The sequence below is a fragment of the Tiliqua scincoides genome, chromosome 1 (genome assembly GCF_035046505.1).
Source record: "Tiliqua scincoides isolate rTilSci1 chromosome 1, rTilSci1.hap2, whole genome shotgun sequence".
In the NCBI taxonomy this organism is placed as follows: domain Eukaryota; kingdom Metazoa; phylum Chordata; class Lepidosauria; order Squamata; family Scincidae; genus Tiliqua; species Tiliqua scincoides.
In genome coordinates, this window is record NC_089821.1 from 166,547,371 (window position 1) to 166,575,102 (window position 27,732).

Here is a 27,732-nt window from a genome sequence, read left to right on the forward strand (position 1 = left end):
TTGAATCACCCCTTATTTGCCCCAAAGAAGCACCACATGGCATGGAGGATTGCTGTGTTCACAGAAGCCTCCAACCCACCTTGAGCATGCAGAACAAGTGTGCTCCTTTGGATCTCAGTCAAAGAGTGTTTTCAAACTTCCCTCTTACTCAGAGCTTTTGACAGAATTTATCATCTGGATTTTTTTCTTAAGTAATAATTTTTTTTCTTATTTTCTTTATCTGTTAAATTGGTTTTTCTTTCCCCCCAGTATAGTGAAACATTGCCAGAGTGATGAGGTGTGAAGAGAATTCTAGCTTTAAAAGCCACTGTATTTTCCATGAGATGTGAACAATATTAACAGGAGAACCAGTTCTATAGAGGAGAACAATGTACTTAACAGGAAAAAAGAAAGGAATTGTCAACCATGCCTTGCAGCTATTCTTTTTCCTCCAAGTTCTTAAATTAAATGCTGAAAGATTGCCATCCTGGAAATGCTAGGTTTTTTTGTTTTATTTTTTTTTAAAGGAAACTCCAAAATTGGTTAGAATACATAAAAATAAACTGATAGAAAAGAGCATTGTTTGGGAAAGTAAAATGTTTCACTGCATACATTTCACTGGAATGAGCAAAAGCATCAGTAACATTTGTCTTTTTGAATCTGTAAAACTAATTGGCCGGAAAGACCTCTAGGGTCAAACCCAACCACACTGTACTGTTACTAGCATAGAGAAAACAGCTGCAAGAGAGAGACTCAGAGAAGAGGCTGCTTCCTGTCTTACTCTGCATTTGAAGGGAGCTTAAATCCCATTGAAAACCCACAAGACCAACCTTCTATGTAAACATATATAAGATTGGGCTGCACGGTATATGATTTCATGACAGAAACTGCAAATGGAGATGTAACTATATTCACAGACATAGCCACAAAATAGAGAAGGCCCTCCAACTAGAACTAATTGAAGTACTACGTAGGAAAGCGAAGAAGAGTCAAGCAGTATTGCTGAAAAGGTTAAAGCTGTAAAGATGTTGCAAGATTTCACCTAACAAGGCACAGGCCTTCAGCTTCTTGCCCCCACTACAATGAGCTCAGAACTGAATACAGTATTTGGGATTTCCCTGTGATCCAGCATCAGCCACACCAGACAGGCATTTCTAGACAAAATACTCAGTCCAATAGCAAGCATTAACAGTGTACTAGTTGCTGTCCCAATGGGCTCAGAGTCTGTTCAAAAAATTCCTGCATAGAGAATCCACACAGACACCTGGGATGAGGGCAACAGCACACTCTCCAGCTTTGACAGGTGAAAAAGGGAACAATTGTGCATTTGTAACATCTCTTTTCTCATCCATAGAGCTCCTGACAATTGCATACTGCTGAAGGCCTCTCTGCTTCTTGAACAAAGTATAACGTGCCACTTAACGACAGGGATTGGACCGTGTCTCTGTCGTCAAGCAGTACTTGATGTAATCCATTCCCCTCCCTTCTGGAGGGTCGTCTGAGCTTCCCAGACGCAACGTGCGTCTGCTCGCTGCCTCTGTGGAGCTCAGCCTGAGGGAAATGTGCTGCCTCTGGGAGGCTTAGACAACCCTCGCTTTTGGAGGGTTGGGGTCTGTGCCCCCAATGACCACATGTGGTCGTTGGTTATGTGATTCCGGTGTAAGCCAGAACGTCGCAATGTGGTGCACACCTGTATTAGTTTCCTCTGCAATAGCTTATCCTACACAGATTTCTGAACGTGGGTGGTATTAAGAAACTGATCATATTTGTTCCTTTAAACAAACAAACAAACCAGATATGTTGATCTCAGGACTGGTGTGACCTAGAATGCTGCCCAATGCCATCTTAGGTCTGTCACCTCTGCACTACAAAACAACAACAACAAAGCATCCCTTACCCTGCTGCCTGCACAGTTTCTTCAACCACGAAAGTGCAGGACTTCCAGTTTTGTTTAAAGGTACCATGCAAATGAAGGCTGTCTTTCATTCACATGATCTCCGTAAATAGAACCAGAACTGTGGCGTACACAGAGAAGAACCTTAGGAGTTGAGTGCATTGAACATACCAGAAGTAATCGTTGAATGTACTTGGAAGTCCTCCACAGCATTCTTTAGTCTCTCAACATCCTGCAGAAGTACCAGGGATTTCATCTGATGCAGTACGCTGACATCTGACGCAGACATCCTGCGAGATTCGAGACACTGTAGAATCTCATGAATGCTTTCTGAACTCACCGCTGACTCTGCAAATTTTGATTGCTCTAAGGAAAAAGAGACAGTTTATGTAGGCAATGGCTCATTGTTTAAGGTTGCCCTCAGTTTTCTAATTGTCCTCAGTTTTTGAAGGGCGCAATCCTAAGCCAGTTTCCAGCACTGACGTAAGGGCAATGCAGCTCTGAGGTAAGGGAACAAGCATTCCCTTACTTTGAGGAGGCCACCATGAGTGCCACCCAACTGCAGGATGCAGCACACGCCCCATAAGCCCAGCTATGCCAGTGCTGGAAAGTTGGTTAGGATTTGGGCCAAAGTCATTTTATTGTTTTAAATTCTAAATCTAAAACAGAAACCATACGACACAGAGAGGTAATTATTTCGCTGTGATGTTGAAATAAATAAGATTACCAATCTGAAAGAGAACTGTGAAAAAGTCTCACAAAAATGCCCATGAATCCTTCCAAATATACCTGGCATCAGATCAGAATGTTAGGATTACTAAGTTTTTCATTTTATGACTTCTCGTATACGAGACACTTCCAAGTTATATGTAATATGCATGTAGTCAGTTACATGTGAGATAAGCACACGCACACACACACACACACACACACACACTCACTCACTCACTCACTCACTCACTCGCCAGGAAGATAGAGGGAACTGTAGCATCTATGCATGAAATGCAACATAAAACATGTGGTGATTTACACGCACTTTGAAGCATTTTGAGTACTTTGAAAAAACAATATACTGTATCAATATTAAGGATTGGTTCACATAAATATAACTTGATTTTTTTATGCATGACATATATATGCGTAAATATATAAATTAATAATATAATTTATAATATATATACATTTATTTATGAGATTTATACCCCACCTTTCCACTCTGCTTAAGGGCCCTCAAAGCGGCTATATCTATTTTATATGTGGGATTTATATAACTTAATGATTAGCAGCTGAATGTCTGAACTGGCACTATTATCAAGCTCTGTGAGGTGAGGCAATGTGAAAGCGTTATCTATCATTTTGATCAGTGATGGCTTGATTCACACATGCCAACTTATCACTTGGTCCTTATCACTTGGCCATCATCAGGTGATGAACATACATTTCTGGACTGGAGTCTAGACTAGGGATGTCAAACGCATTTCATACAGAGGGCCCAAGTTAGCATTCATTCATGGTACCTGCTGAGGGCTGGAAGTGACATCATTAATCAGGGAGTGACATCATTAAGCAGATGATGGCCAGAAATAAGCGCTTTGTTCTCATGTAGAAACTCATTAGCTGCAAATGGTAGAAGAGAAAATGGGCAAATCATGTTCATATTTTCAAGATACGAGACAGCCCAATTATCAAGCTGGGAGAGCAAAATTATAATGGGGGGGGGGGATAAATTGCCTCCAGGGGCTGCATTTGGCCCATGGCCTTATGTTTGACATCCCTGGTCTAGATCATGGTAGTGTTATGATGAAGATGGCAGTGATTGCAATTAGACAAAAATGCAGATAGGTTGAAAAATTAATACAATTATGAACACAAAACGAGATATAAAAAAGCTAAAAAAGAAAAAAGAATCTGGCAATATATGGTCAACTTTGGAAGGAAATTTAACCGAACACACCGAAACAATAACTATGCTAACACTGGCAGTAATTTGCATTGAACAATGAAACTGATGATACTGAAAACAAGCAATAGCAGGTAAAAGGGTGACCTTGAATTAGCCATTGTTGGTTATCTTGAGTTTGTAGTATAAATATTTATATTCTGAGACTATAATTTGAAAAGTAGACAGGAGAATTTTCCCCACTGTGTGTTGTATCCTTTTAGGAACCCTCACCTCCACTGCAGCTGCCACCTTCAATAGCAATTCTAGCTACTGAGATTGTAATTAAGAGAGATAAGTCTTTAAGTTTAGGATTTACTCCAAATTTAGTTTGATGAAATAAGGGAATCGGTACTTAGTGGATCAATATGATATCTTTATTTAAAAATTATGTTAAACATAATTGGCACTGTCTTAAAATCACTTTTTAATAGTCTCGAACATGGTCCATCTAGTTTGGTGTAGTCTATGTTGTCTGGTAGTGGTTTGCCAGGTTTTCAGCGGGTGGGTCTTTACCAGATTTACCTGGAGATGCCAAGACATGAATCTGGGCCCTTTTACATGCAAAACCGGCACTGTGGCCACTTCCCAATGATGTTGCTGCAGTTGCAATTTGAGTGTGCTCCTGGCTCCCCCTGGTTAGATCAAGACTGGAGTGCTACAACATGATTTACAGGAGGCTTTGAAAAACATTTAGAAACATCAGCTGGTTCAAAAGGTTGCAGCTGAAGTTTTGACCGGAGTGAGTTTTCTGGAGGACGCGGTGGCTCTTTTATACCAGTTTCACTCACTTCCAGGCTATTTACATGGTTGGTTTTAATAGTTGGTCTCACCTTCAAATTATCCATAAACAGCAGGACGGGATGTTCTATGCATGTTTACTTAGAAATAAGTCCTGTTTTGTTCAATGGGGCTTACTCCCAGGAAAGTATTATAATTTATAGGATCACAACCTTATAGGACTGTTTTCCTGCTTTCAGCTTAAATATCTGAACTGTTTTGTTTTGCCCCTTGGTTGTGTTTTCTGGGCTGACTGTTGAGCCTGCTTTTTCATTTTTTAAAATATTGCTTTAACTTCTGATGCTAAAGGCATTTTGTTCCACACAGGAAGTGCAAAACTTGCCATGAGGATCTATAAGCAATTTGCCACACCACTGCAAATGCCAAACAGAATGGTTTTCAATGATGCATTTAAATGTATGGATCTGACCGGAAAGACACTGCTCATAAATAGCTTGCTAAGTGGAGCAGCCTCCATGTGGTTTGGACTTCAAGCAGTGAGTCTTTGGAATTTTGTTGATGCCGGAGACTTTAATGCACGTACTTAGAAATATATTCCACTAAAATCACTGCACCTAGGATTCATTCTGGTAGCATGTCCCAATGAATTATTTTACATGTCCTAATAAGTTGCCCTTACAACTTAAAAGCAGCATCCTATACTTTAGAAGAGTCTTGCTGGATCAGGCCAGGGGCCCATCTAGTCCAGCTTCCTGTGTCTCACAATGACCCACCAGATTCCCTCCGGAGAACATAAATCAACATGATACCTGTATCCTGTTGCCATTCCCTTGCATCTGGGCTAGGGCTTTTCAAACTAGAGCCCTGGCCTCTGCCCCCTTAAGGGGCAGGGGCAGGGAGCAGGCAGTGACATGATCCCCAGGATCGCATTGCTAAGGGGACTGCAGAGACTGGCATTTACTTACCAGTGCCTGCAGCAGCCTGCCGGGGGTGTGCAGAGCCATGTGCAACCCTCCATGGGGCTGCCCAGCCTTCAAAAAGTGAAAGTGAGTGATCGTGCTCCTCTTCCTGTTTTGCAGAGGCGGAGCGCAATAGCTCCGCTTCACTTTGGAGCCCTGCGGATGGTCACACAGGGCTCTGTGCTGCTGCAGGGACTGGTAAGTAAATGCATCGCTGCCTCCTCCGCCCCCGCAAGAACTTACTGCGGCTCAAACTCTCCCAGAGAGTTTGGGAACCACTGATCTAGGCCATGTGCCATCACGACATTTTATGGCAAGGAGATCCACAGATTAATTACATGCTAGATAAATAAATATTTCATTTTGTCTGTTCTAACTCTTCTGCCAGTCAATTCAGTAGATGTCCTCTGATTTTGGTGTTGTGCAAGAGTTAAAAAACTTTAACCAATTAAAGTTAAAGTTAAAAAAACTTTAACCAAAGTTTCAATCCCTTGCATATTTTTTTTATGTGTCAGTCTCCTCAGGCATCTTCTTTCCAGACTGAAGAGCTCCAAATATAGCCTCTCTTTGTAAGGGAGGTGCCACAACCCACTAATCATTTTTGTCACTGTCTGCAAAAAGGTGCAAACCTTTTTGAGTTCTACTATATCCTTTTTGAGATGTGGCAACCAGAACTGGACACAATACTCTAGTTGTGGCAGCTTTGTATAATGGAATAATAATATTGGTTGTTTTATTCTCAATTCTTTTTTTAAATGGTCTTGAACATGAAATTGGCCTTCTTCACAACCACCACACACTGCGTCAACCTTTTTATCAAGCTGATCCACTACACCCAATTTCCGATCTGTCACAGGCAGCTCAGAACCCATCAGAACCCATATGTAAAATTTTGATTTGTAGCCTCAGTTTGCATCATTTTACAATTACAATGAAATAAAACTGCCATTTTGCCACCTGTTTCCCCAGGTTAGAGAGATCCTTCTAGAGCTCTTCACAATCCATTCTGGACTTCACCACCCAGATAAGTTTAGTGACATCCGCAAACTTGGCCACCTCACAGCTTCCCCCAATTCCAAGTAATTTATGAACAAACCGAAAAGCACTGGCCCCAGGACAGAGCCTTGGGGCACATTGCTTTTCATCTCTCTCCATTATGAAAATTGCCCATTTATACTCACTCTCTATTTCTTGTTCTTCAACCAGTTCCTAATTCACAAGAGGACCTGTCCTCTTATTCCTGCCTGTGGAGTTTTCTCAGGAGCCTGGTGATGGACTGTGTCAAACAACTTCTTAAAGTTCAGATATATAATAGCAATGGGTTCGCCCATATCCACATGTCTGTTGACCTTTTCAAAAAACTCAAAAATACTCATGAGGCAAGACTTACCTTTACAGAAGCCATGCAGGTTCTCCCTCAGCAAAGCTTGTTTTTCTATGGTTCAAGATTTTATTCTTGATTAAGCTTTTCACCATCTTACTCAGAACAGATGTCAAGCTGACCAGTTGGTATTTTCCCAGGTCCCCCTCCATCCTTTTTAAAAGACCCGCCTCACATGTGCTATCTCAGGGGTATCAAACCCCTGGGCCAGATGTGGTCCACAGAAGTTTTTTATCTGGCCCTCAGACCCTCCGCTGCTCAGCAGCGCTGAGGTGTTATTCCTGATAGGGCAGCCCACATGAAAACTGGGCTCTCCCATATCTTGAATTTGATTTGCGTATTTTCTATTCTGTAATTTGCAGCTAATTAGTTCCTAAGTGAGAAAAAGTGCTTATTTTTGATTATGACCTGTTTAACGACATCACTTCTGGCCCTCAGCAGGCATCGTGAATGCTATTCGGCCCTCTGTATGAAATGAGTTTGACACCCTATCTTCCAGTTCTCTGGCACATTGGGCATTTTAAGGGACAAGTTACATAATCACTTTTGTATTTTAGTCAGAAGATCAGTAATTTCACACTTGAGTTCCTTAAGAACTCTTGGGTTGATGCCATCTGGGCCTACTGACTTGTTAAGCTTTATTTGCAGAAAAAGTGTTCCTACTACTTGCTATTACAAACATTTTTACCAAGGAAGAGTGGGGCAACATTCCTGTGTGTAGGTAGCCACATAAGGGGCTGTCACCTTTCCCACGTTTGTTCATATATCTGTTATGTCCCTGACAGAGTTGCATCCATCTCAGAGCATAAATTCAGGCCATAAAAAGAGATCTACACCTTTTTGGCATTTGACAATAAAAAAGATAAGCATATATTTATTTCTCCGACTGCAAGTTAACATCACTGATGAAAGGGGAAAAATGTACCCACTCTCTGAAAAATAGATTTCTTGTGTTGCTTGCAAAAAATCCAGAATGTCATCTGCTTTTTTATCTGTATCTTCAAAGTCTGCTTCTTCCTCCCTCACAGGCTTGTATGTGAAATCTATACCAGTTGGTTTTGTGAGCAAGCCAGCTGCTCTCAGTTTTTCTTTCTGCCGCTTCTTCTTCATTTTCCTCTTTTTGTTTCGACTTAGGTTTGGGCTGTCTGAGCACCGCAGCTGTAAGTTATCTTCCATCAGGGTTTCATGCCTCCCACACTCTGCTTGGCCTCCACATAAATGATCAGGGTTTTGCAGAACATCTTTTTGTTTCTTCTTTCGAATGCGCTTCCTCTTGGGTTGCCCTTGATAATTTTCCTCTGTAGGTTTAAAAGAAACATGTGGCTGGTAAATAAAGTGGGCAGCAGGAAGCAATATTAGCTGTACATGGGAAGAACATCTCTTTCTTCCACTTCTGGGAAGTTTGGTTATTTCTGATAATGTACAGGTACAGAGGTGAAAGAACTACTACTCACAGAACACCAATAATATATATGGTGGTTACAAAACAACATCAGCAAAAAGCAACATGCTCTGGCCATGAGAAGCATATAATTCTAATTTCAACAGTTGAGAACTGTTGAGAAGGCAGAGCTTGGGGAGGAATTTGAAGGAAGAATTATAGGATATCACTAATGTCAGCTGCTTCCATCATCAAACACCAGCAAGGAAAAAAATATAGTGATCTCTTACTTTTCTGATGATGGACTCTGCTCATTCTTTTGAACAGAATAGCTTCAGTATTGGAGTGCTGAAATCTGTCTCTAAGGCAGAACTAGAAAAATTTGTGACATGAGACAAACACTAGCACTCAACACTTGCCTCGGAATACTAACATGGGGGCATTTGGAAACTGCAGGAGACAACTGAGAAAGCTGGGTTTAACCCTTGCCCACTTCATTCTCCTCTCAGCTGTGAGTCCGCCTCCCAGCTGTTTTAATCTGCTTCTCCTGCCCCTTCCAGGCTGTTAGAACAGAAATAGGCAAGGCTGGAGGAAAAATTGCAGGTGTGGAAAGGACATTTGCAAGTGAGAATGAGCACATGTAGGAAGGGTTAACTGCACCACCTACTGCCTACCAATTCTATCCTAGAAATGCCCCCCTCCCACATTACTCTAGTTCTGTCCTAAGTGAAGGAAGGAAAGCTCATAGGTTCACAGCAGCAAACTAATGAAGAGAACAGAAAATCATGGCAAGTACTGGCTATGTGAGAACAGCAGTATACAATTTATTACTTACAACTCATTCAAAAAGCTCAGGGCTCACAAATCTTAGATTGGATAATGAACAAATATAACTTGTCTGAGGCAGTGGTTCTCACACTTTTAGCACTGTGACCAATTTTTTAGAATGAATGGAAGTGATGTCATGACCAGAGGTGACATCCTTAAGCAGGAAAATTTTTTAACAACCTTAGGTTGCAATCCTACCCACACTTACCCAGGAGTAAGTCTCATTGACTATCATTGTTAAAAGCATACAGAGTCAGCTGTTCAAAGTACAGGTCTGTAACAGTTCCCCAAATGCAGTCATATACCATAGTAGCATCAAGTCTAATATATTAAAAATAAAATACTGAAATGAATGGGGACCCACCTGAAATTGGTTCACGACCCACCTAGTGGGTCCTGACCTACAGTTTGAGAAACACTGGTCTGAGGCCTATTTTTATTACTAGCCATTCAGTGTAGTCCAGGCCCTGAGGAGATCATACAGGCTCAACCACACACACAAATCTCCACTGTAATACTGAAATGATTTCCTCCAGTTCTCTCACATAGCCTGAATCATTCTGAGGCCTCTTAGGTGTGCCCCTTAAAGAGGTGGTACATAAAACAGCTAGCAGCACCAAAAATGTGCTTAAGAACCAGGTCACCCAAAAGGTGTTTCTCACACTCCCCTGTTCTCCCTCCCTCTAACCATTTGTACTTCTAGGCAGAAAAGGAGATGATCACACAGCAGTAATGGACAAGGGTGGTTACAGTATCATTTAACCTTTGTTAATCTTTTCAGTGTACACTACATGCTTTTGTAACTCCTCATTTAATAATTCTGCTTGATAAAAATATACAGGCGTGCTCCGTTTAATGACCTTCTGCTAAACGATGGACTGCATACATGATGGTGCTCAAAGCACAACAAAGAGGCTCTTAATGAGGCAGTCTTAATGGGTCTCCCATAGCCTGCAGCAGAGTGTCTGTTTATACAACAAAGAGGCTCTTAACACAAAGAAGAGGCAATCTATCTCCGGTAGCCTGTGCAGCCAGCTAGGGTCTGGAAGGGAGTGTCTGTTTACACAACAAAGGCACTAGATTGGGCTGAATGTTCACTTAATGACGTAATCTCATAACAGGGATCTGAGAACATATCCATTAAGTGGTGCACACCTGGTACTTCAGTAACAACAAAAACTGTATTTGCTTTCTCTGATAGGACCTGGGTGCTACCTTAAGCATTATCATTAACCTTCCCTGTGATGCTTTAATTTCTTTTTTGCCTAATACTTCTGTTAGAGCTGAGAACATGCAGACAACCCCCGATACAACTTTCAGTTCATCTGGCTTGGACCCAAGATTAGCTCCCAGAGTTCTGAACTCTCAAGCAAACCCTGACCCTTAACCTGATCTCAAATTTGCTACTTTAGAAAGCAAGTCTGCCTGTCAAAACCTGTGAACCTCTGCCAGATTCCATGCTAATATCCTTATTCGTGCCTTAAACTACTTCCGGTATTAATTAATAGCAATTATTTTTATGGACTAGCTAAATACCATCTCATATCAACCTCAGGGGTTCTTCCACATTGCTCTTACTATACACTTTCACTTCATTAAGCAAAGACGCCTTATCACATACACATAGCATAATTGCAAGGCTAATTTAAACGTTACAGACCCAACACAGAGGTAACTTGGAAAAGTCCTTTATCTGGCACAGTTGCCCAAATAGAAACACCACATCCATGTTAGTGGCACAAAAACGAAAATGAAGTTTTTGCCAGCCCGGCCTCTCTGGGGTAAACTATGCACCTGTTTTCAATTTTCATTTGGGGAGAAAAAAATGATATGGTCCAGAAGAGGATTGGCATAGATCTCAATCCCTCCTCTCCCTGCTGCTGCTGCTGCGTGGCTAGCCCTTCTGCACATGCATGTTGGCCATTAGTGTTAATGGAACGCCCATGTGCACTTCCAGTACACTGATCCAACCACTCAATTCTTCAACTGTGATTTGTGGTCTACTTCTGTCCAAGGTGGGACTATCTTGTGGGCTGCCTGAACCCTGCAGAGAATAAAGGAAGTTGGGCAGATATTTGAGATACACCCATTGGCTTTTAGTTACGAGACAGGTAAGACCAAGGGCCAGCCAGGGAAGGAGAACGAAAATGGTTGAGGAGTCGGCCTGCGAGCACAGTAATGGGCATGCCTCAAGTCTGTAAGGTAGCCCCTTTTTTATTATATTTATCTATTACTAGAGGTGTTTGTTTTTGTTAAAAGCACATAACACAAAACACCATATGTTGTGCTTAAAACACATAAATAAAAACACAAAATACTGCATTTTGGTGTTTAAGATATTTTCCAGAAATTAAAATAGATTACTTTTCCAGTTAGAAATAATATTGTGGCTGCATCTGTTGACACTATATTACCTATATCACCTACCTAGTACACTTTTAAAGTGTTTAAAATTAATAAAAAATGAGAACTTGGAATAAAAACACAATGCACTGCTTTCTGCCTCTTTCGTTGTTTTTTTTAAACTATGAAATCTGCTGAAAAATAAAACCGTTTTCAAAATATTACAAAATATCCTGCCTTTCTAATCAACTTACAACCACAACAACAAATAATAAACACACATATAATTATAAAAATCAATAAAAATAATAAAACATTTAAAAATTAAGTATTTATCCAGGACAGCAAAAGAAAAAAGCCCATCAGCCAGATTTAAATAACCCACAACACAGTTTCCTTAAGTAAGGAGTAAGGTAAGAGTGTTACCTAGTTACCCCTAAATGCCAAAAACCTAAATAATAATAAAAGAGCCACATCTTGACCTGGTACCTGAAGGAACACAGTGCAGTGGCCAAACACAATGTAAGTGCCACCAGCAAGAAGGCCCTGCTCCTGGTAGATGTCCATAATACCTCCAATGGCAAGGGCACCTGCACTAGGACCTCTAAGGACAAAGTACAAACAACTGCACAAACAAGTGTATGCACAGTCCTTAACTCTTGGTCTCCTAAGTCTTCACTGGTCTCCTAACTCTTCACTTATAGAAATATTTCCACAAGGAAAAAAGTCTATGCACACAGAATTCTCTTCAATTGCTCAGTAAAAACGAAACTGTTTGTGCTTTCTAGTGCTCAAGGCAAATGCCTGCAGTGCCTTTGGGATGATTGACAAGGAAGAGAAACAACAAACTTCACACATTTTTCAGTTTGATTAAAATTTAATTTTACTGTGTAAAACAATACATCTCTGAAGATATTAGATTACTCCAATTTAGGCTCCACTGTTTCACACTGATTTACAATGCCCTCCCCACTAGCACTGGAGTGGAGGCCTACCAGGAAATTAAAAAAAGGAGGACCTAAGGCTTGAGGACCAAACTTCCTAGCAAAGATGCCCAGGACAGAACTGGTGGGCTTTCCCTCACCCAGAAATAAACACCCTCTCCCTACCATTGTCTCCTGATGCACTTGGATTTCCCTGATGCTGGCCAAGTTCCAAGTGACTGCTACAGAGAACTACAATTTCATTTTTTTAGCCTCCCCCCCCCCTCAAGTTTTATTATCTGAAACAGTTCCTCTCTTTTAATACCAGCATCAGACCTTAAGTTCCTCTGTAGCCGGCAATGACTCACTCCAAAGCAGTTGTGACACTTCCCATGAAGGAAGTGGAATAAAAATACATTTGTAATTCAACACTGGAGCAAGGCAAAGGCCAAAATAATTTGCTCTGAGTACCTACATTCAAAAGGAGCATTTCGCATGCACAACATTTGAAATAACCATTGTTTAGTTTTCAGGAAGATACAGGCAGATGCAAATAGAATGACTGATTATGAAATATCAGCACTGTAAAGAAAAAAGTGCACTAGGAAAATACAGTATACGGAAATAGCAGGGTCGGAATGGCATGCATGTTAATCCCATTGTTTTGGTTTCTCTACCTTTTTATTGCATGGAAAATACATACAGCCTCTCACTACGTGGATTGAACAATTTTCTGCACAGTACCCAAGAGTGTAGCTTGGGGCTTCGTCTTGGGCCATTCACAGTGACACAGAGACAACTGCATGTAGTTCACCAAGCTGCAGTAGCCACAGGTATGGTCTGAGCCCAAGCCACCTGCTGTGGGTGCAAATTCTGTGCTGCAGCTGCATTAAGTTCCTTCCTCAGTTTCAACAAAACGAAACAGGAAGCATGAAAAATGGTGGACCTCCCATTGTCTACAGATGACTCAAGGTAAAGGGTCCCCCAAGCCCTCATCCATGAAGCACAACCTGCTGCTCCCCACAACCCACTGCTCGACACAAGCCAAACTGTCTGCTTCATGGATGAACTAGCCATTGGAAAGGCACCAGATGGAATCATCTAAAGCAGGGGTGCCCAAACCCTGGCCCAGGGGCCACTTGCGTCCCTCGAGGACTCCCCATCCGGCCCGCAAGGAGTCTTCAGTCTCCAATGAGCCTCTGGCCTTCCGGAGACTTGCTGGAGCCTGTACTGGCTCAGCGCAACTGCTCTCAGCGTGAGGGCAACTGTTCAACCTCTTGCGTGAGCTGCGAGCCACAGGCTCCCTCCACTGCTTGCTGTTTCATGTATGTGATGCAGCAGCTGCAGTGAAGGAAAGTTCGGCCTTGCTTTGTTCAAGACCTTCATTTCAGTCATATAAGTTCCATCTCAAATATATTCATTTATGTAAATGTATTCAAATTTGAAATGTAAATTAATAATTTTTTCCTGGCCCCTGACACAGTGTCAGAGAGATGATATGGCCCTCCTGCCAAAAAGTTTGGACACCCCTGATCTAAAGCAGCCTCTGCGTGGCAGATTGCAACATGTGGCCCAGGCCTAATTTTACAGATTTTCAAACTTGTTCTTTAGGGACCTGTGGCACCAGGAGATTTGGGGGTGATTGTTCATTTAGCTTTTTAAAGCCATGGCATGTGGTGAGCAACTGTGCCTGAATACAAAAGAAAGCACAAATAAAAGGCATAAAATGTGTCAGTGCTTATTAAAAAAAGAAGTCAATGTATTGGCTTTTCCTATGCAGGGGGAACTGTTCGGAAGCATCCTGGAGGTAAGGAAAGTTTTGCTCCCTTACCCCAGGGCAAGCCTCCACTGCCCCAGTGGGTCTCCTCAGAGTTGCACCAGCTGTTTTGCTGGCACAAATCCAAAGAGTGTAAGGGAGAGGGAAGGGGCTTAGGATCAGGGGCACTCTGATGACACTGAGATCAACTCCTTCTCTCCCCTTCTACCTCCCTCTCGCCCCTGTCCCTGCCCAGAAATTCCCCCATTTTTCCCCTCCCCCCATCCCACCTGCTCCTTGTCGACAGACTACCTTCACTTCTGGAGGTAGACTTCTATGCTTATGCATATGGCCACCGTTTTAAAAAAAATGTTTTTATGGGTGCTCCCATTCTTGGATCATGTAAAATTTTGAATATGTTTATTAGATGACATTTCTGAGAAGGAAACACTTTCAAAATACTTCTGTTGTAATTTTTCCCCAGGCTCACTGCACATTTCCCCAACTTGTTATTTTCTTAGCCCAGGGAGTCTTAACTTAGGGTATCCATAACCCTTGGGGCTACAGGAACCAATGGATGGGGGGGGGGGGCTTGGATAATTAAATTTTTTTGTTAGATTAGATTATTAACTATCGCCATTATCAATATGGATTGAGGAGTTTTGTTCCTAGCTATCCATGCGTCAGTGTTTCTCAACCACTGGTGTGGGTCCCACTAGTGGTACTTAAGGTAGTGCCTGGTGGTACTTGTGGGAACCCTGGACATCTGCTGCCCAGCAGTGAGACCAGGAACACAATACAACAAACAGCAGTAGAAGGCTTGGTTCGGAGGGCATTGCTCCAAAACCTGCTTTTCTGCACAAGAAAAAAGCCCTCCCATCCACCCTGAGTCTCTTACTGGTGTTTGTTGTGTTGCATCTGGCTTCCCAACCCAGAAGGAACTGGCAATGATGTCATCGCCAGTTACCTTAGGAGATACTTCAAATAGGTGGACCATGTGAAGTGGTACAGTGGAGGACAAACGTTGAGAAACAATGTAAAGGAAAACTAAGCTATCGAAATCCAAAAGTCATACTGGTACGTAATAGGAGTGGTGATGTTGATGATTTTGACAGTCTGGCAAAGGAGGTATGTGGACATATTGGGTAATCTGTTGGGGGTCTGGAATTGTAAAAAGATTAAGAACCCCTGTCATAAACTAACAGGGTTGTGGAATAAGTGGGATTAATTCCTGAATTCCTCTGACAAAGGTTGACAGAAATGTGATCATTCATAGTAGAGTGAAACGCTCATACCATAGGATGTGCTATTATATGTGTACTTTGTATGGGAAGGTTGAAAAGCAAGACCTCTGCTATATCTCCACTACTGGGTGGCAGTGTAGATACAGCAGACGAGGCAAAAGATAACCTCCCTGATAAGTTGCTCTTTTCTTTGGAAGAAGCACACTCTCGAGATGGCTGTAAGGGTCCTTAGCTGTGACTGCTTAGAGCTTCTTCAGTTTAACACCTGCAGGAACTAATTGAGACTAAATTGGGACTCCTTATTTAACAAGATTAGTCTTTACCTTCAACTCAAAGTGGCAGCTGGTTTCATCGCAACAATTTATATTCATAAACTGAAGGCTTAAAAAAAAAAGACAAGCCTTTCAAATGACATAAGAACAGAGTTGCACGTGGGGGTGGGGGGAGGTTGGTCTCAGATTTACATTTCAAGGTGCTTCCTTTAAATTATTTATTTCACAAACTTTTATTTAAAAAGAACCTAAAGCCTCCTTCTGCTAGACACAAAAGCTCCAAGACAATAAGAAACCACGTTTAAAACAATGGCATTATTTAAAGATTTACAGCTTCACTGGGAATTTTGTTTAACAGACACTACATAGACTGATGGGAGGCAGATTATTACAGAGATCAGTTAAGTAACGAGTTGTCTTTATTTAGATGCCCATTTACTTAGTGACCATCACAGTGTCTATGTAAGCCTATTTTGAAGCCAACATGTTGGAGGCTACGGAGCCACCAGGGTGAAACAGACAGAGAGTTCCTTTTCAAATCTTTGCTATCATTAAGCTAACTGGGTGACCTTGAACTAAGTCATGTCTCTCTAAGGGCCCAATCCTATCCAATTTTCCAGCTCTAATGCAGCTACAATGCAGCCCAGAGGCAAGGGAACAAATGTTCCCAGAGGAGGGAAACAATCCCCTAGGGGGGATCCCTTCTCCAGGGGATGGGCCCGTATCCAAGCGCACTCGGGATACTCCTCGGCGGGAGGGGGGTCGGGGGCTTCTTGTAGTGGGGGATTCGATTATTAGAAACATAGAGAGGGGGGTTTGCGACGGATGTGAGGACCGCATGGTGACTTGCCTGCCTGGTGCGAAGGTTGCGGACATCACTTCTCGTCTAGACAGGCTGGTAGACAGTGCTGGGGGAGAGGTAGCGGCTGTGGTGCATGTCGGCACCAACGACGTGGGCAAGTGTAGCTGGGAGGTCCTGGAGGCCAAATTTAGGCTTTTAGGCAGGAAGCTGAAAGCCAGGACCTCAAAGGTAGCGTTCTCTGAAGTGCTACCTGTTCCACGCGCAGGGCCAGCTAGGCAGGCGGAGATCAGGGGTCTCAATGCGTGGATGAGACGGTGGTGTAGGGAGGAGGGGTTTAGATTCGTTAGGCACTGGGGAACGTTTTGGGACAAGCGGGGCCTGTACAAGAGGGATGGGCTCCATTTGAACCAGAATGGAACCAGACTGCTGGCGCATAACATTAAAAAGGTGGCAGAGCAGCTTTTAAACTGATCCCTGGGGGAAGGCCGACAGGAGCCGAGGGGCATTCGGTTCGGGACTCCTCATCCCTATGGGATGAGGATGGGGAGGTTAGAGAACAACAAGACAAAGGCAGGGTAGGAGAAGAAATTGGGAAAGGTAGGGTGATGGGATGTGATAGACGGTTTGGCACAATGAGAGGATGCGGGGACAAAGGAGCGAATAAGCAGCCCATCCTGGGGCATTCCGTGTATAAATGCTTTTATGCGAATGCCCGAAGTCTACGAGCAAAGGTGGGAGAACTGGAATGTCTGGTGACAAGGGAAAATATTGACATAGTGGGCATAACGGAAACCTGGTGGAATGCGGAGAATCAGTGGGATACTGCAATCCCGGGCTATAAACTCTACAGGAGGGACAGGCAGGGGCGTGTTGGAGGTGGGGTGGCCCTTTATGTTAAGGAAGGGATAGAATCCAGCAAAGTAGAGATTGAAGGTGGGTCCGACTCCACCGTAGAATCTCTGTGGGTTAAATTACCAGGCTTGTGCAGCAATGTAATACCGGGGGCGTGCTATCGTCCTCCAGACCAGAAATCGGATGGGGACCTTGAAATGAGGAAACAGATCAGGGAGGTGACAAGGAAGGACAGGGTTGTAATCATGGGGGACTTCAATTATCCTCATATTGACTGGGTCAATTTGTGTTCTGGTCACGATAAGGAAACCGGATTTCTTGACGTGCTAAATGACTGTGGCTTAGATCAGCTAGTCAAGGAGCCCACCAGAGGACAGGTGACTCTGGATTTAATTTTGTGCGGTACGCAGGACCTGGTTAGAGATGTAAACGTTACTGAGCCATTGGGGAACAGTGATCATGCTGCGATCCGTTTTGACGTGCACGTTGGGGGAAGAATACCAGGCAAATCTCAAAGTCAAACAAAAACCCTTGACTTCCGACGGGCGGACTTCCCTCAAATGAGGAGGCTGGTTAGAAGGAGGTTGAAAGGGAGGGTAAAAAGAGTCCAGTCTCTCCAGAGTGCATGGAGGCTGCTTAAAACAACAGTAATAGAGGCCCAGCAGAGGTGTATACCGCAAAGAAAGAAGGGTTCCACTAAATCCAGGAGAGTGCCCGCATGGCTAACCAGCCAAGTTAGAGAGGCTGTGAAGGGCAAGGAAGCTTCCTTCCGTAAATGGAAGTCTTGCCCTAATGAAGAGAATAAAAAGGAACATAAACTGTGGCAAAAGAAATGTAAGAAGGTGATAGGGGAGGCCAAGCGAGACTATGAGGAACGCATGGCCAGCAACATTAAGGGGAATAATAAAAGCTTCTTCAAATATGTTAGAAGCAGGAAACCCGCCAGAGAAGCGGTTGGCCCTCTGGATGGTGAGGGAGGGAAAGGGGAGATAAAAGGAGGCTTAGAGATGGCAGAGAAATTACATGAGTTCTTTGCATCTGTCTTCACGGCAGAAGACCTCGGGCAGATACCGCTGCCCGAACGGCCCCTCCTAACCGAGGAGTTAAGTCAGATAGAGGTTAAAAGAGAAGATGTTTCAGACCTCATTGATAAATTAAAGATCAATAAGTCACCGGGCCCTGATGGCATACACCCAAGGGTTATTAAGGAATTGAAGAATGAAGTTGCAGATCTCTTAACTAAGGTATGCAACTTGTCCCTCAAAACAGCCACGGTACCAGAAGATTGGAGGATAGCAAATGTCACGCCTATTTTTAAAAAGGGAAAGAGGGGGGACCTGGGAAACTATAGGCCGGTCAGCCTAACATCCATACCGGGTAAGATGGTGGAATGCCTCATCAAAGATAGGATCTCAAAACACATAGACGAACAGGCCTTGCTGAGGGAGAGTCAGCATGGCTTCTGTAAGGGTAAGTCTTGCCTCACAAACCTTATAGAATTCTTTGAAAAGGTCAACAGGCATGTGGATGCGGGAGAACCCGTGGACATTATATATCTGGACTTTCAGAAGGCGTTTGACACGGTCCCTCACCAAAGGCTACTGAAAAAACTCCACAGTCAGGGAATTAGAGGACAGGTCCTCTCCTGGATTGAGAACTGGTTGGAGGCCAGGAAGCAGAGAGTGGGTGTCAATGGGCAATTTTCACAATGGAGAGAGGTGAAAAGCGGTGTGCCCCAAGGATCTGTCCTGGGACCGGTGCTTTTCAACCTCTTCATAAATGACCTGGAGACAGGGTTGAGCAGTGAAGTGGCTAAGTTTGCAGACGACACCAAACTTTTCCGAGTGGTAAAGACCAGAAGTGATTGTGAGGAGCTCCAGAAGGATCTCTCCAGACTGGCAGAATGGGCAGCAAAATGGCAGATGCGCTTCAATGTCAGTAAGTGTAAAGTCATGCACATTGGGGCAAAAAATCAAAACTTTAGATATAGGCTGATGGGTTCTGAGCTGTCTGTGACAGATCAGGAGAGAGATCTTGGGGTGGTGGTGGACAGGTCGATGAAAGTGTCGACCCAATGTGCGGCGGCAGTGAAGAAGGCCAATTCTATGCTTGGGATCATTAGGAAGGGTATTGAGAACAAAACGGCTAATATTATAATGCCGTTGTACAAATCGATGGTAAGGCCACACCTGGAGTATTGTGTCCAGTTCTGGTCGCCGCATCTCAAAAAAGACATAGTGGAAATGGAAAAGGTGCAAAAGAGAGCGACTAAGCTGATTACGGGGCTGGGGCACCTTCCTTATGAGGAAAGGCTACGGCGTTTGGGCCTCTTCAGCCTAGAAAAGAGACGCTTGAGGGGGGACATGATTGAGACATACAAAATTATGCAGGGGATGGACAGAGTGGATAGGGAGATGCTCTTTACACTCTCACATAATACCAGAACCAGGGGACATCCACTAAAATTGAGTGTTGGGCGGGTTAGGACAGACAAAAGAAAATATTTCTTTACTCAGCGCGTGGTCGGTCTGTGGAACTCCTTGCCACAGGATGTGGTGCTGGCGTCTAGCCTAGACGCCTTTAAAAGGGGATTGGACGAGTTTCTGGAGGAAAAATCCATTATGGGGTACAAGCCATGATGTGTATGCGCAACCTCCTGATTTTAGGAATGGGTTAAGTCAGAATGCCAGATGTAGGGGAGAGCACCAGGACGAGGTCTCTTGTTATCTGGTGTGCTCCCTGGGGCATTTGGTGGGCCGCTGTGAGATACAGGAAGCTGGACTAGATGGGCCTATGGCCTGATCCAGTGGGGCTGTTCTTATGTTCTTATGTTCCCTTACCTTGTGGAGGCCTCCGTAACTACCCTCCCACCACAAGATGCAACACACAACCCATTGGCATGGCTACACCAGTGCTGACAAGTTGGATAGGACTGGGCCCTAAGTCTTTCCACCTTAAAGCTTGTGGTGAAGATAACATTGGACAACTCCCCATACGAACATCTCTGAGCTCTGAATGATACACAAAAACACATTTAGAAAAGACACATAAATCCATGCAGGAAAAGTGTGTGTATGAAATGGCTGTAGGGGCCAGATCAAACCAGGGCAGGGGTCTCCAAACTTTTCAGTATGAGGGCCACATAGTATATTTTACACATTTTTGCGAGTTGAAAAAAATCAGTTTTATAAATGAATGAATGAAAGAAATTTAAATGAAAGAATACATTTTACTTATTCATAAGGTAAGTAGGAGTGGAGGGAATGTTAGAAGTTCTAGTTGGGAACGCTGCTGTATGAAAGCATTTTTTGGTTGTGCTCATGTGAAGCTTGTAATATTTGGACAAGTTATGCTGCAAGCTGGCTGCAACACAATGCAGTTGTCTAGGATACATATAGAAACACCAATCTTCTGGCATATCTATCTTTCAAAAGAGCACAGAATCAAGATATATGAATACACGGTAAGATGAAATCATTTTTGTGCGTGTTTACTCCTTCCACAAGGAGAGTCTTGCCATAATAATTTACACCAGAATTACAGCTGCCAAGCACAGATATACTTTTATCACTTGAAGGTGTATTTTTACACTGTAGGCCTGGTGCTTCATTAACATCCAATATTTGGTGTCCTTAATATGTTGTTTAAAAGGGATTGGGCTGCTGAAAGACAAACTTCTTAGAAGAAACAGAAATCCTTGGTGAGCGGCATTATAAAATGCCATCCTGCATGGTACGCTTTGTTTAATGGTCAGATCTTCCACTGCTGTAAATCATTAATGCTTTGCTCACTTCTGTAACGGGTGAGAAGCTTCATTACATGTACCCAGATCAAGGAACCATGAGCACAGAAGAATGCTGACTGAGCACTATTGCCTTTTGCTACCTTGAACAGTAAGCCACACTGGAACACAAAAGGGGTTATGTATGCACTTTCCCATGCTTTTGGCACATATAGATCTGGTGAAAATCCCGCTCTAGGTACAACCAGTACTGGAGACGACTTTCAAAAAATTAACAGAAATACAGTTCTGGCCCCAAAATGGAAAACTTGAAGACATTAAGGCAGACACAAGCTACTGCTGAAAACAGTCATCTCTGTGGAAAGTAATCACCATCTTGCTCACAACATAAAAACCACATGGCAAGCATCACACTATGAGTTTCCCTATCAGCACTCTTCATCCTTGGATGACATCACACTGTGTGGAAGAACGACACATAGAGAATTGGAACTGCTGCCCAAAACAGCATCTTTTGCAATTACTGTCTCTGCCCTCAGCCTGCCATTCCAAAACTGAAGCACAACATTCCAACTGTGTTGCTCAGGACACCACAGTACACTTTTTTGCACCTTTCTGAGCATCCATTAAAATGGGTAGTACAGGTGATATTGAACTACTGATAGAACTGTGGTCTGAATGTGCCCAACAATTGGCTGTTTAACAGAAATCACAAAGGTCTCACTATATGTTTAATGACATTACCACTTAGAAGAAGCATTCTTTAGCAATGGGGAAAATACACACACCAACAAACTGTGTCAGCATTCATTATCTGTGGGGTTCTCTTCCAGGACTATGCGGATATGCAAACTCCTCGTGGATAAGGTTTGAGGCTCTGTAATCCTCCAGAGGCAAGGGCAGCTGTGCTCTCCTCACTTCCAGAAGGTGTTCTGAGGGCTGGGGAGGCTACGCATGGCCTTACAGCCCTCAGAACACCTTCTAAGGCCTCTCAGAGGCCTTTGTAAAGGCCTTTTTTGGTTTTTTTGTAAGGTTTTTTTTGTAAAAGGAGGTTTTTTGTAAAAACCAGAAATGACTCTGTAAGGTCTTAAAAGGCCTTCAGAGGGCTGGGGAGGAAACAGCTCAGCTCTCCTCACCTCCAGGTGTGTTCTGACTTGTGGGTTTGGGGACCTGCGGATACTGGAATCCGCTGGTCCTGAATTCATGGATAACACAAGCCCACCTGTATGCTCAAAAATCTACCACTGAGATCACAATGATTGGCCTATTACAATCCTGTGATAACCAATCTCAGGTAACATTTTTGGAATAAAAGATTACCTATCCTGCCCCACCACTTTGCCTATTACTACTCACGGTTCCTTGCCTATGAGTGTACTTCATTTAATACTTGGCAAAACAGGTTTGCCGAAGTATTTACACCATTTCCTCACAAAGAACATGCAAAAATATTTACCTTTATTTTATAATAATGATGGCTGTGTCAGCATTAGGGACAACAGCCTTTCTGAAGGGGTTGCAATAATGTAGACAATCTGTACGCACAAGCTAAGCTGCACAAAGATATCATACACAGACTTCCAGGTCATGTTTTAATGTTCTCAGTGGAAGTTTATTTTAATTCCAACAAAAATAAAGTAATCAATGGAAAGAAAAATTAAAGTTCATATGAAGTGACAATAATATTTATTGAGGATGTTAAGAAAATATGAATTTGCCTTACACTAAATCAGACTTTTGGCACTTCTAGATCAGCATTGTTACTGCCGATTGGGAGCGGCTTCCTAGCAGGAAATCTTTCTGCACTCTACTGGAAATGCAGGGATTAAACTTGAGACCTTCTGCATGCAAAGCAAGTACCCTACAACTGAGCTAGAGGACTTCATATCACTGTTCTTATAAATCCCCATGCATTTTCTCTCCAACTTCTTGGCACGGAGTTCATACAGGATACACATATCTGCAAAGAAATTTTGCTGAGAACATTTATTCACTGAACTTTTAACAGCACAATCCTGGGTATGTCTACTCAGAAGTAAGTCCCGTTAAGGTCATTGGACTTAGTCCCAAGAACGTATGCATAGGATTGCAGTCTAACAGATGAATCCTATTGGGCTGCACTGCTGGTGGAACAAACATCATGGCAGTTGCAAAATGCATTCCAGCAACATGTGGAGTTGCATTCTGCCAGAGTGCTGGCAGGGAGACTGGAGTCTCTTCAAGTGCACTGGTGGACCAGGTACTTAAGGGAACCAATTCTAAGCTTAAGTGTCAGACCTCAGTTCTTAGTTGGAGTTCTTTTATTCCTTGCAATCTCAAGGATTCTTAGCTGAATCTCTACAGTTCGTAGCCAAATAAACCAAATTACAGAGTACTGAATCTTGGTAGGACTGTAACCACCCTGATTACAAAGAAAAGGGGAGCAGCAAATCCACAATTCCAGGTCTCACTTACAGCCTGACCATTAACTATGAAGTAAGTTTAAGACAGAAAAGGACAAATCAAACATTACTCAAACCCCAGCTGAATCTTAGTGTCACCATCTGCTTAACACTGGCTAAAAAGGATGAGCTCCTCCCCCCAAGAAGAAAACATAGGTGCCCTAAAGCAGCTGTGATTTGGCTTTTTTCGATACTGAGAAGCTTAAGGCTGCAACGGACTACAGAAATGTGGTGACCTTAGTTAAGTGAATTTTCTAGCTATCTTTTTACTTAAGACAGGGTTCCTCTCTAAATGGAAAACAGCTCTCAGCTCCCCTTCCAAGGCAGATTGTTTCACTGCTGAACAGTTATAACTGACAGGAAATTTTTCCTAACATTTAATCAAAATCTCCCTTGTTATAATTTAAACTCATTTGTTATATCCTCTGGAGCAACTGATAACATATCCTCTCTACCTTCCTCATGACAGCCCTTCAGATATTTGCAGTTATTTGTTACCTCTTAACCATTTCTTCTCCAAATTCCTTCAACATGTCCTCAAAGGACATGGTCTCCAGCTTCCTCAGTACCCTAGTCATCTTCCTCTAGACCCACTACTGTTTGATAAATGTCCCTCTTACACTACAATGCCCAGAACTGGACACAGCTCTTCAGGTGGAGACTGAATAAAAGAGGAAATCAGGTGGGTTTCGTGGTTTAATGAACACACTAAAGAGCCTTGTTTACCAGTCAATGGAAGAAGAAGATGGTCAAGCACAAAACAAGAACACAATATGGCAAATGTGAATGATGTCATCAAATAGACATTCCTTCAGGATGCCTTCAGGATGTTGAACCACCACAGAAACATCTGCTGGGTTGCTGGGAAGGTTCAAAGCAACTGAAAAACAGGAGAGGGGGGAGAGAGAAATCAGAATTTTCATCCCAGGTGGTGAAGCACAAAACTGGAGTGGATCCTGTGATGAGCTACTACCTTTACAGCACAATGTTATGCCTGTCACTTAGAAGTACGTCCCACTGTGTTCAATGGGGTTTACTCCCAGGAAAGTATGCATAATACAGCCTTAAACTTTACAGCCTTAAACTCACATTTTCCCAACTCTGATCGGCCTATAAAATGATATTTCCTCTTCCCAAAGGGAGAACAAAGTAAGCTATCTGCAGTCCTGGAAGAACATTAGTGTTGTAGCAATGCGCTTGTCTTAAACGCATCTGTGCAAATGCAGATACTCTGGGAATCCTTTATACGATTTGGCAAGGAGCATCTTGAGCCAAATCAGATTTTGTCACCATGTACTGTCCAACATGCACTTAGTGAAACTGATGTTGTCAGAGAAATGAGCAGAAAATGGACAGCAGGATGTTTGGGGATGAGCGAGGAGGAAGGGAGAAAAAGTGAAATTCCGATTTATTTTTAGACTGACTATTTTTTAGTCTTAAAAATAAAAAGAAGGAAAAGGTCAGGGACAGCTTTGAATCCACATAATTGAATGATGATGATCTTAATGTGTGAAGGCAGCAGGCTGGAGAGTTTCTTCATGGAGTTACACCCATCAATCCTTTCAGATTACAGTGGTGGGTTGGAGAGTCACACTAGCCAGCCACAAGATTGCCAAAGCCCATTATTTCTATGCAATAAAGCTTCAACTGTTGGTATTTCATGAAAAACATGCTCCTGTGGTGCAAGGCGTATTTACAAATTGGAAAACAGAAGGCAAAACCAATTAGAATTTAAAACTATATATCCTAGAACATCCTAGACAAAGTGACACCGCTTTTTTCTGCCCCCCCCATATATTAAATTACCTAAAACATTTACGTCTATATTACTTCCAGATTACAAAGTACAAAACGTCTAAATTATATAGAAAACTACGTATATATTGCATACATTCTGCTCGGCCCACAGATGTACGCATTTTGTCCCTGTTCTATATATGCAACATTGGGCAGAAATGGCTTAACAATAGGAAAACAGTCTCACAACATAGGTGTGTTATTATAAACAGAGTCATTCTTTCTTTTAGGATGTATGCTCTTGCTTGACCTTATAGCAACACTTAATATTCCATAGTGCAAAAACATTCTGACATCCTCCTCTTTTCTCTGTTAAGATTTCTGGGTATAACCCACACCTGGTCTGTTTTTATTAAATTAAGGGTTTTTCTAGACCTGAAGTCTTTAAAATGTGGTCTGCTGCAGAAAAATCAAACAGAAAACAGGTGCTGCAGTGTGCAATTGACTTATGAATTCTTTCCTCTCGTTCAAGAGCCCTCACGTACTTGGTCTGGCCATTTTCCAATCCTCATTATTAGAGCTTTTATCTTCTAAGGTGAATTTGCAAATATGGCACCCATTGCACCTTCCACACAAATTCTTCTCAGCTAAAGCTACTTCTGGCTGCTTTATAAACTTGACTTTATAATCCACAGTGAAGTATTTGGAAGCTCCTGAAAGACAATTTTGCACCTTTTCAAGGTTGCCACTTAAGCACTGGAGTGGAAAAAAAAAGCCCTCAAACTCTTGTGCTTGAGACGACATCAGCACCTTCCTCTCATGGGAAGAAACACCAGAGGGGAAGATATGTCAGGGCTTCATTACACCTTGAGCAAGGCATCTCAAACTTAATTTTCAGTGAAGCTGCACATGTTCTGAGTGGTGCTAGGGTTACAAACCACATTACTGATATACTGTGCTATCTGCCATGCTATTAATCTGAAAGTCTCCAGAGCATGGGCCCTCACACTCCTCTGCCTTGAGTCTCTGCTGCACCCTTATCACTCCTCGGATGTGACTGGCACCTGTTATCGAGACTGAATTTATTCATGCGGTGCTTAAGAAATGCAGAGTTCATTGCTGGCATCTTGCATAGAAGCAAGGGCCAAAAGAGATTTGAAATAAAAGGCTGCCAGCCAATACGAAACTATTTCTACATATAACAGACAAATATTTAATGCCATTGCCCTTTAAGGGGAATGGCCCAAAGGTTGGCAGCAACATGATTGGGATGATCCTGCTGCTGCTGGAGAGGGAAGGGGTTTTGCAACTTACCTGGGGGTCTCTAAGGCTCTCCGGAGGGTCTGGGGAGCCTGCCGAACCCCTCTACAGCCCTCCTTGCAGCTTTAAACTTCTATGAAAAAAAGAATCCATGTCCCTGGTTTAGCAACAAAAACAGGAAGTGTTTTTTTTTTCTTTTTCAAAGCAGTTTGGAGCTGCCAGGAAGTTTGCAGATGGGGTCACAGGATTCCTGGACCCTCCAGAGAGCCATAGTGATAGCCAGGCAAGTAGGAAAACCTTCTCCCTCCCTGGTAGTAGCAGGACTATCTCGATCATGTTGCTGTCCTCCCCTTTCCCTCCCCCACAAATACATACAGGGTTCCCAAAGTCCGAGTAGAACTTTGGGAACCATTGCTCTAGGGTTTTCATTGACTTCCATCTATTTTGTGGCCACCTATTCTGCCTAGGACTACCCGCTAACATTTCCCTGTATTCCATTTATTGCTTCTATGCAGCATTTTTCAAAACTACTTACCAGAACCAATCTCCAGAATGTACTTAGCAGCCTAATGTTAGCAGCTTCCCAGTCATTTCAATGGAGGGGGCAGCTCTGGCTGTGCAAAGAACTGCACACACAGTGGAAGCAAAGAGGGAAGCCCCTGAACACAGGGAACTCTGTACGCATGCATGGCAGAGCTCTGTATGCATGCATGGCTGTAAGTAAAAAGAAATATTGGATGGGGATGCATTATGGCCTTGATGCCAAGGCACCATTAAAAAAACCAACCTAAGTATCACAGCGGGTTTATGGTAAGATGGACTTAACTGGCCTGTTGATGTGTTCCATACAGAAACCTAATGTAATGTAGTCCAGCTCGTAATAAACCGAATGAACAAAAATGGTTTCACTTCCTAGGTCATTCGTGGATTCACTGAATGAGCAAGGGTGAATCACAGTTTTTTTGTAAAATGTGCAGCGACAAATCTACACCAGGGGTGTCCAAAGTTTTTGGCTGGAGGGCCACATCATCTCTCTGACACTGTATCGGGGAGCCGGGGGGGGGGAGAATTAATTTACATTTAAAATCTGAATAAATTTGCATAAGTTTACATAAATGAATATATTAAAGATGAACTTATATGAATGAATGATGGTCTTGCAAAAGCTCAAGGCCTATAAAAGGCCTTGCACAAAACAAGGCTGGCCTTTCCTTTGCTGCCTCTGCTGCATCACAGACATGGAACAGCAAGCAGTGGA

General features: G+C 42.8%; 1 protein-coding gene across 1 annotated transcript in view; it reads right to left on the reverse strand.

Moving 5' to 3' along the window:
- The window catches only part of ERICH1 (glutamate rich 1), an 87,008-nt gene that overhangs the window by 5,336 nt on the left and 53,940 nt on the right, over positions 1 to 27,732 (reverse strand). The window contains exons 4-5 of the mRNA XM_066640382.1: positions 7,823 to 8,191; positions 2,045 to 2,239 (exon numbers count right to left, since the gene is read on the reverse strand). Of these exons, the coding sequence (XP_066496479.1) occupies positions 2,045 to 2,239; positions 7,823 to 8,191 (564 nt within the window). The remainder of the gene's footprint in view (positions 1 to 2,044; positions 2,240 to 7,822; positions 8,192 to 27,732) is intronic.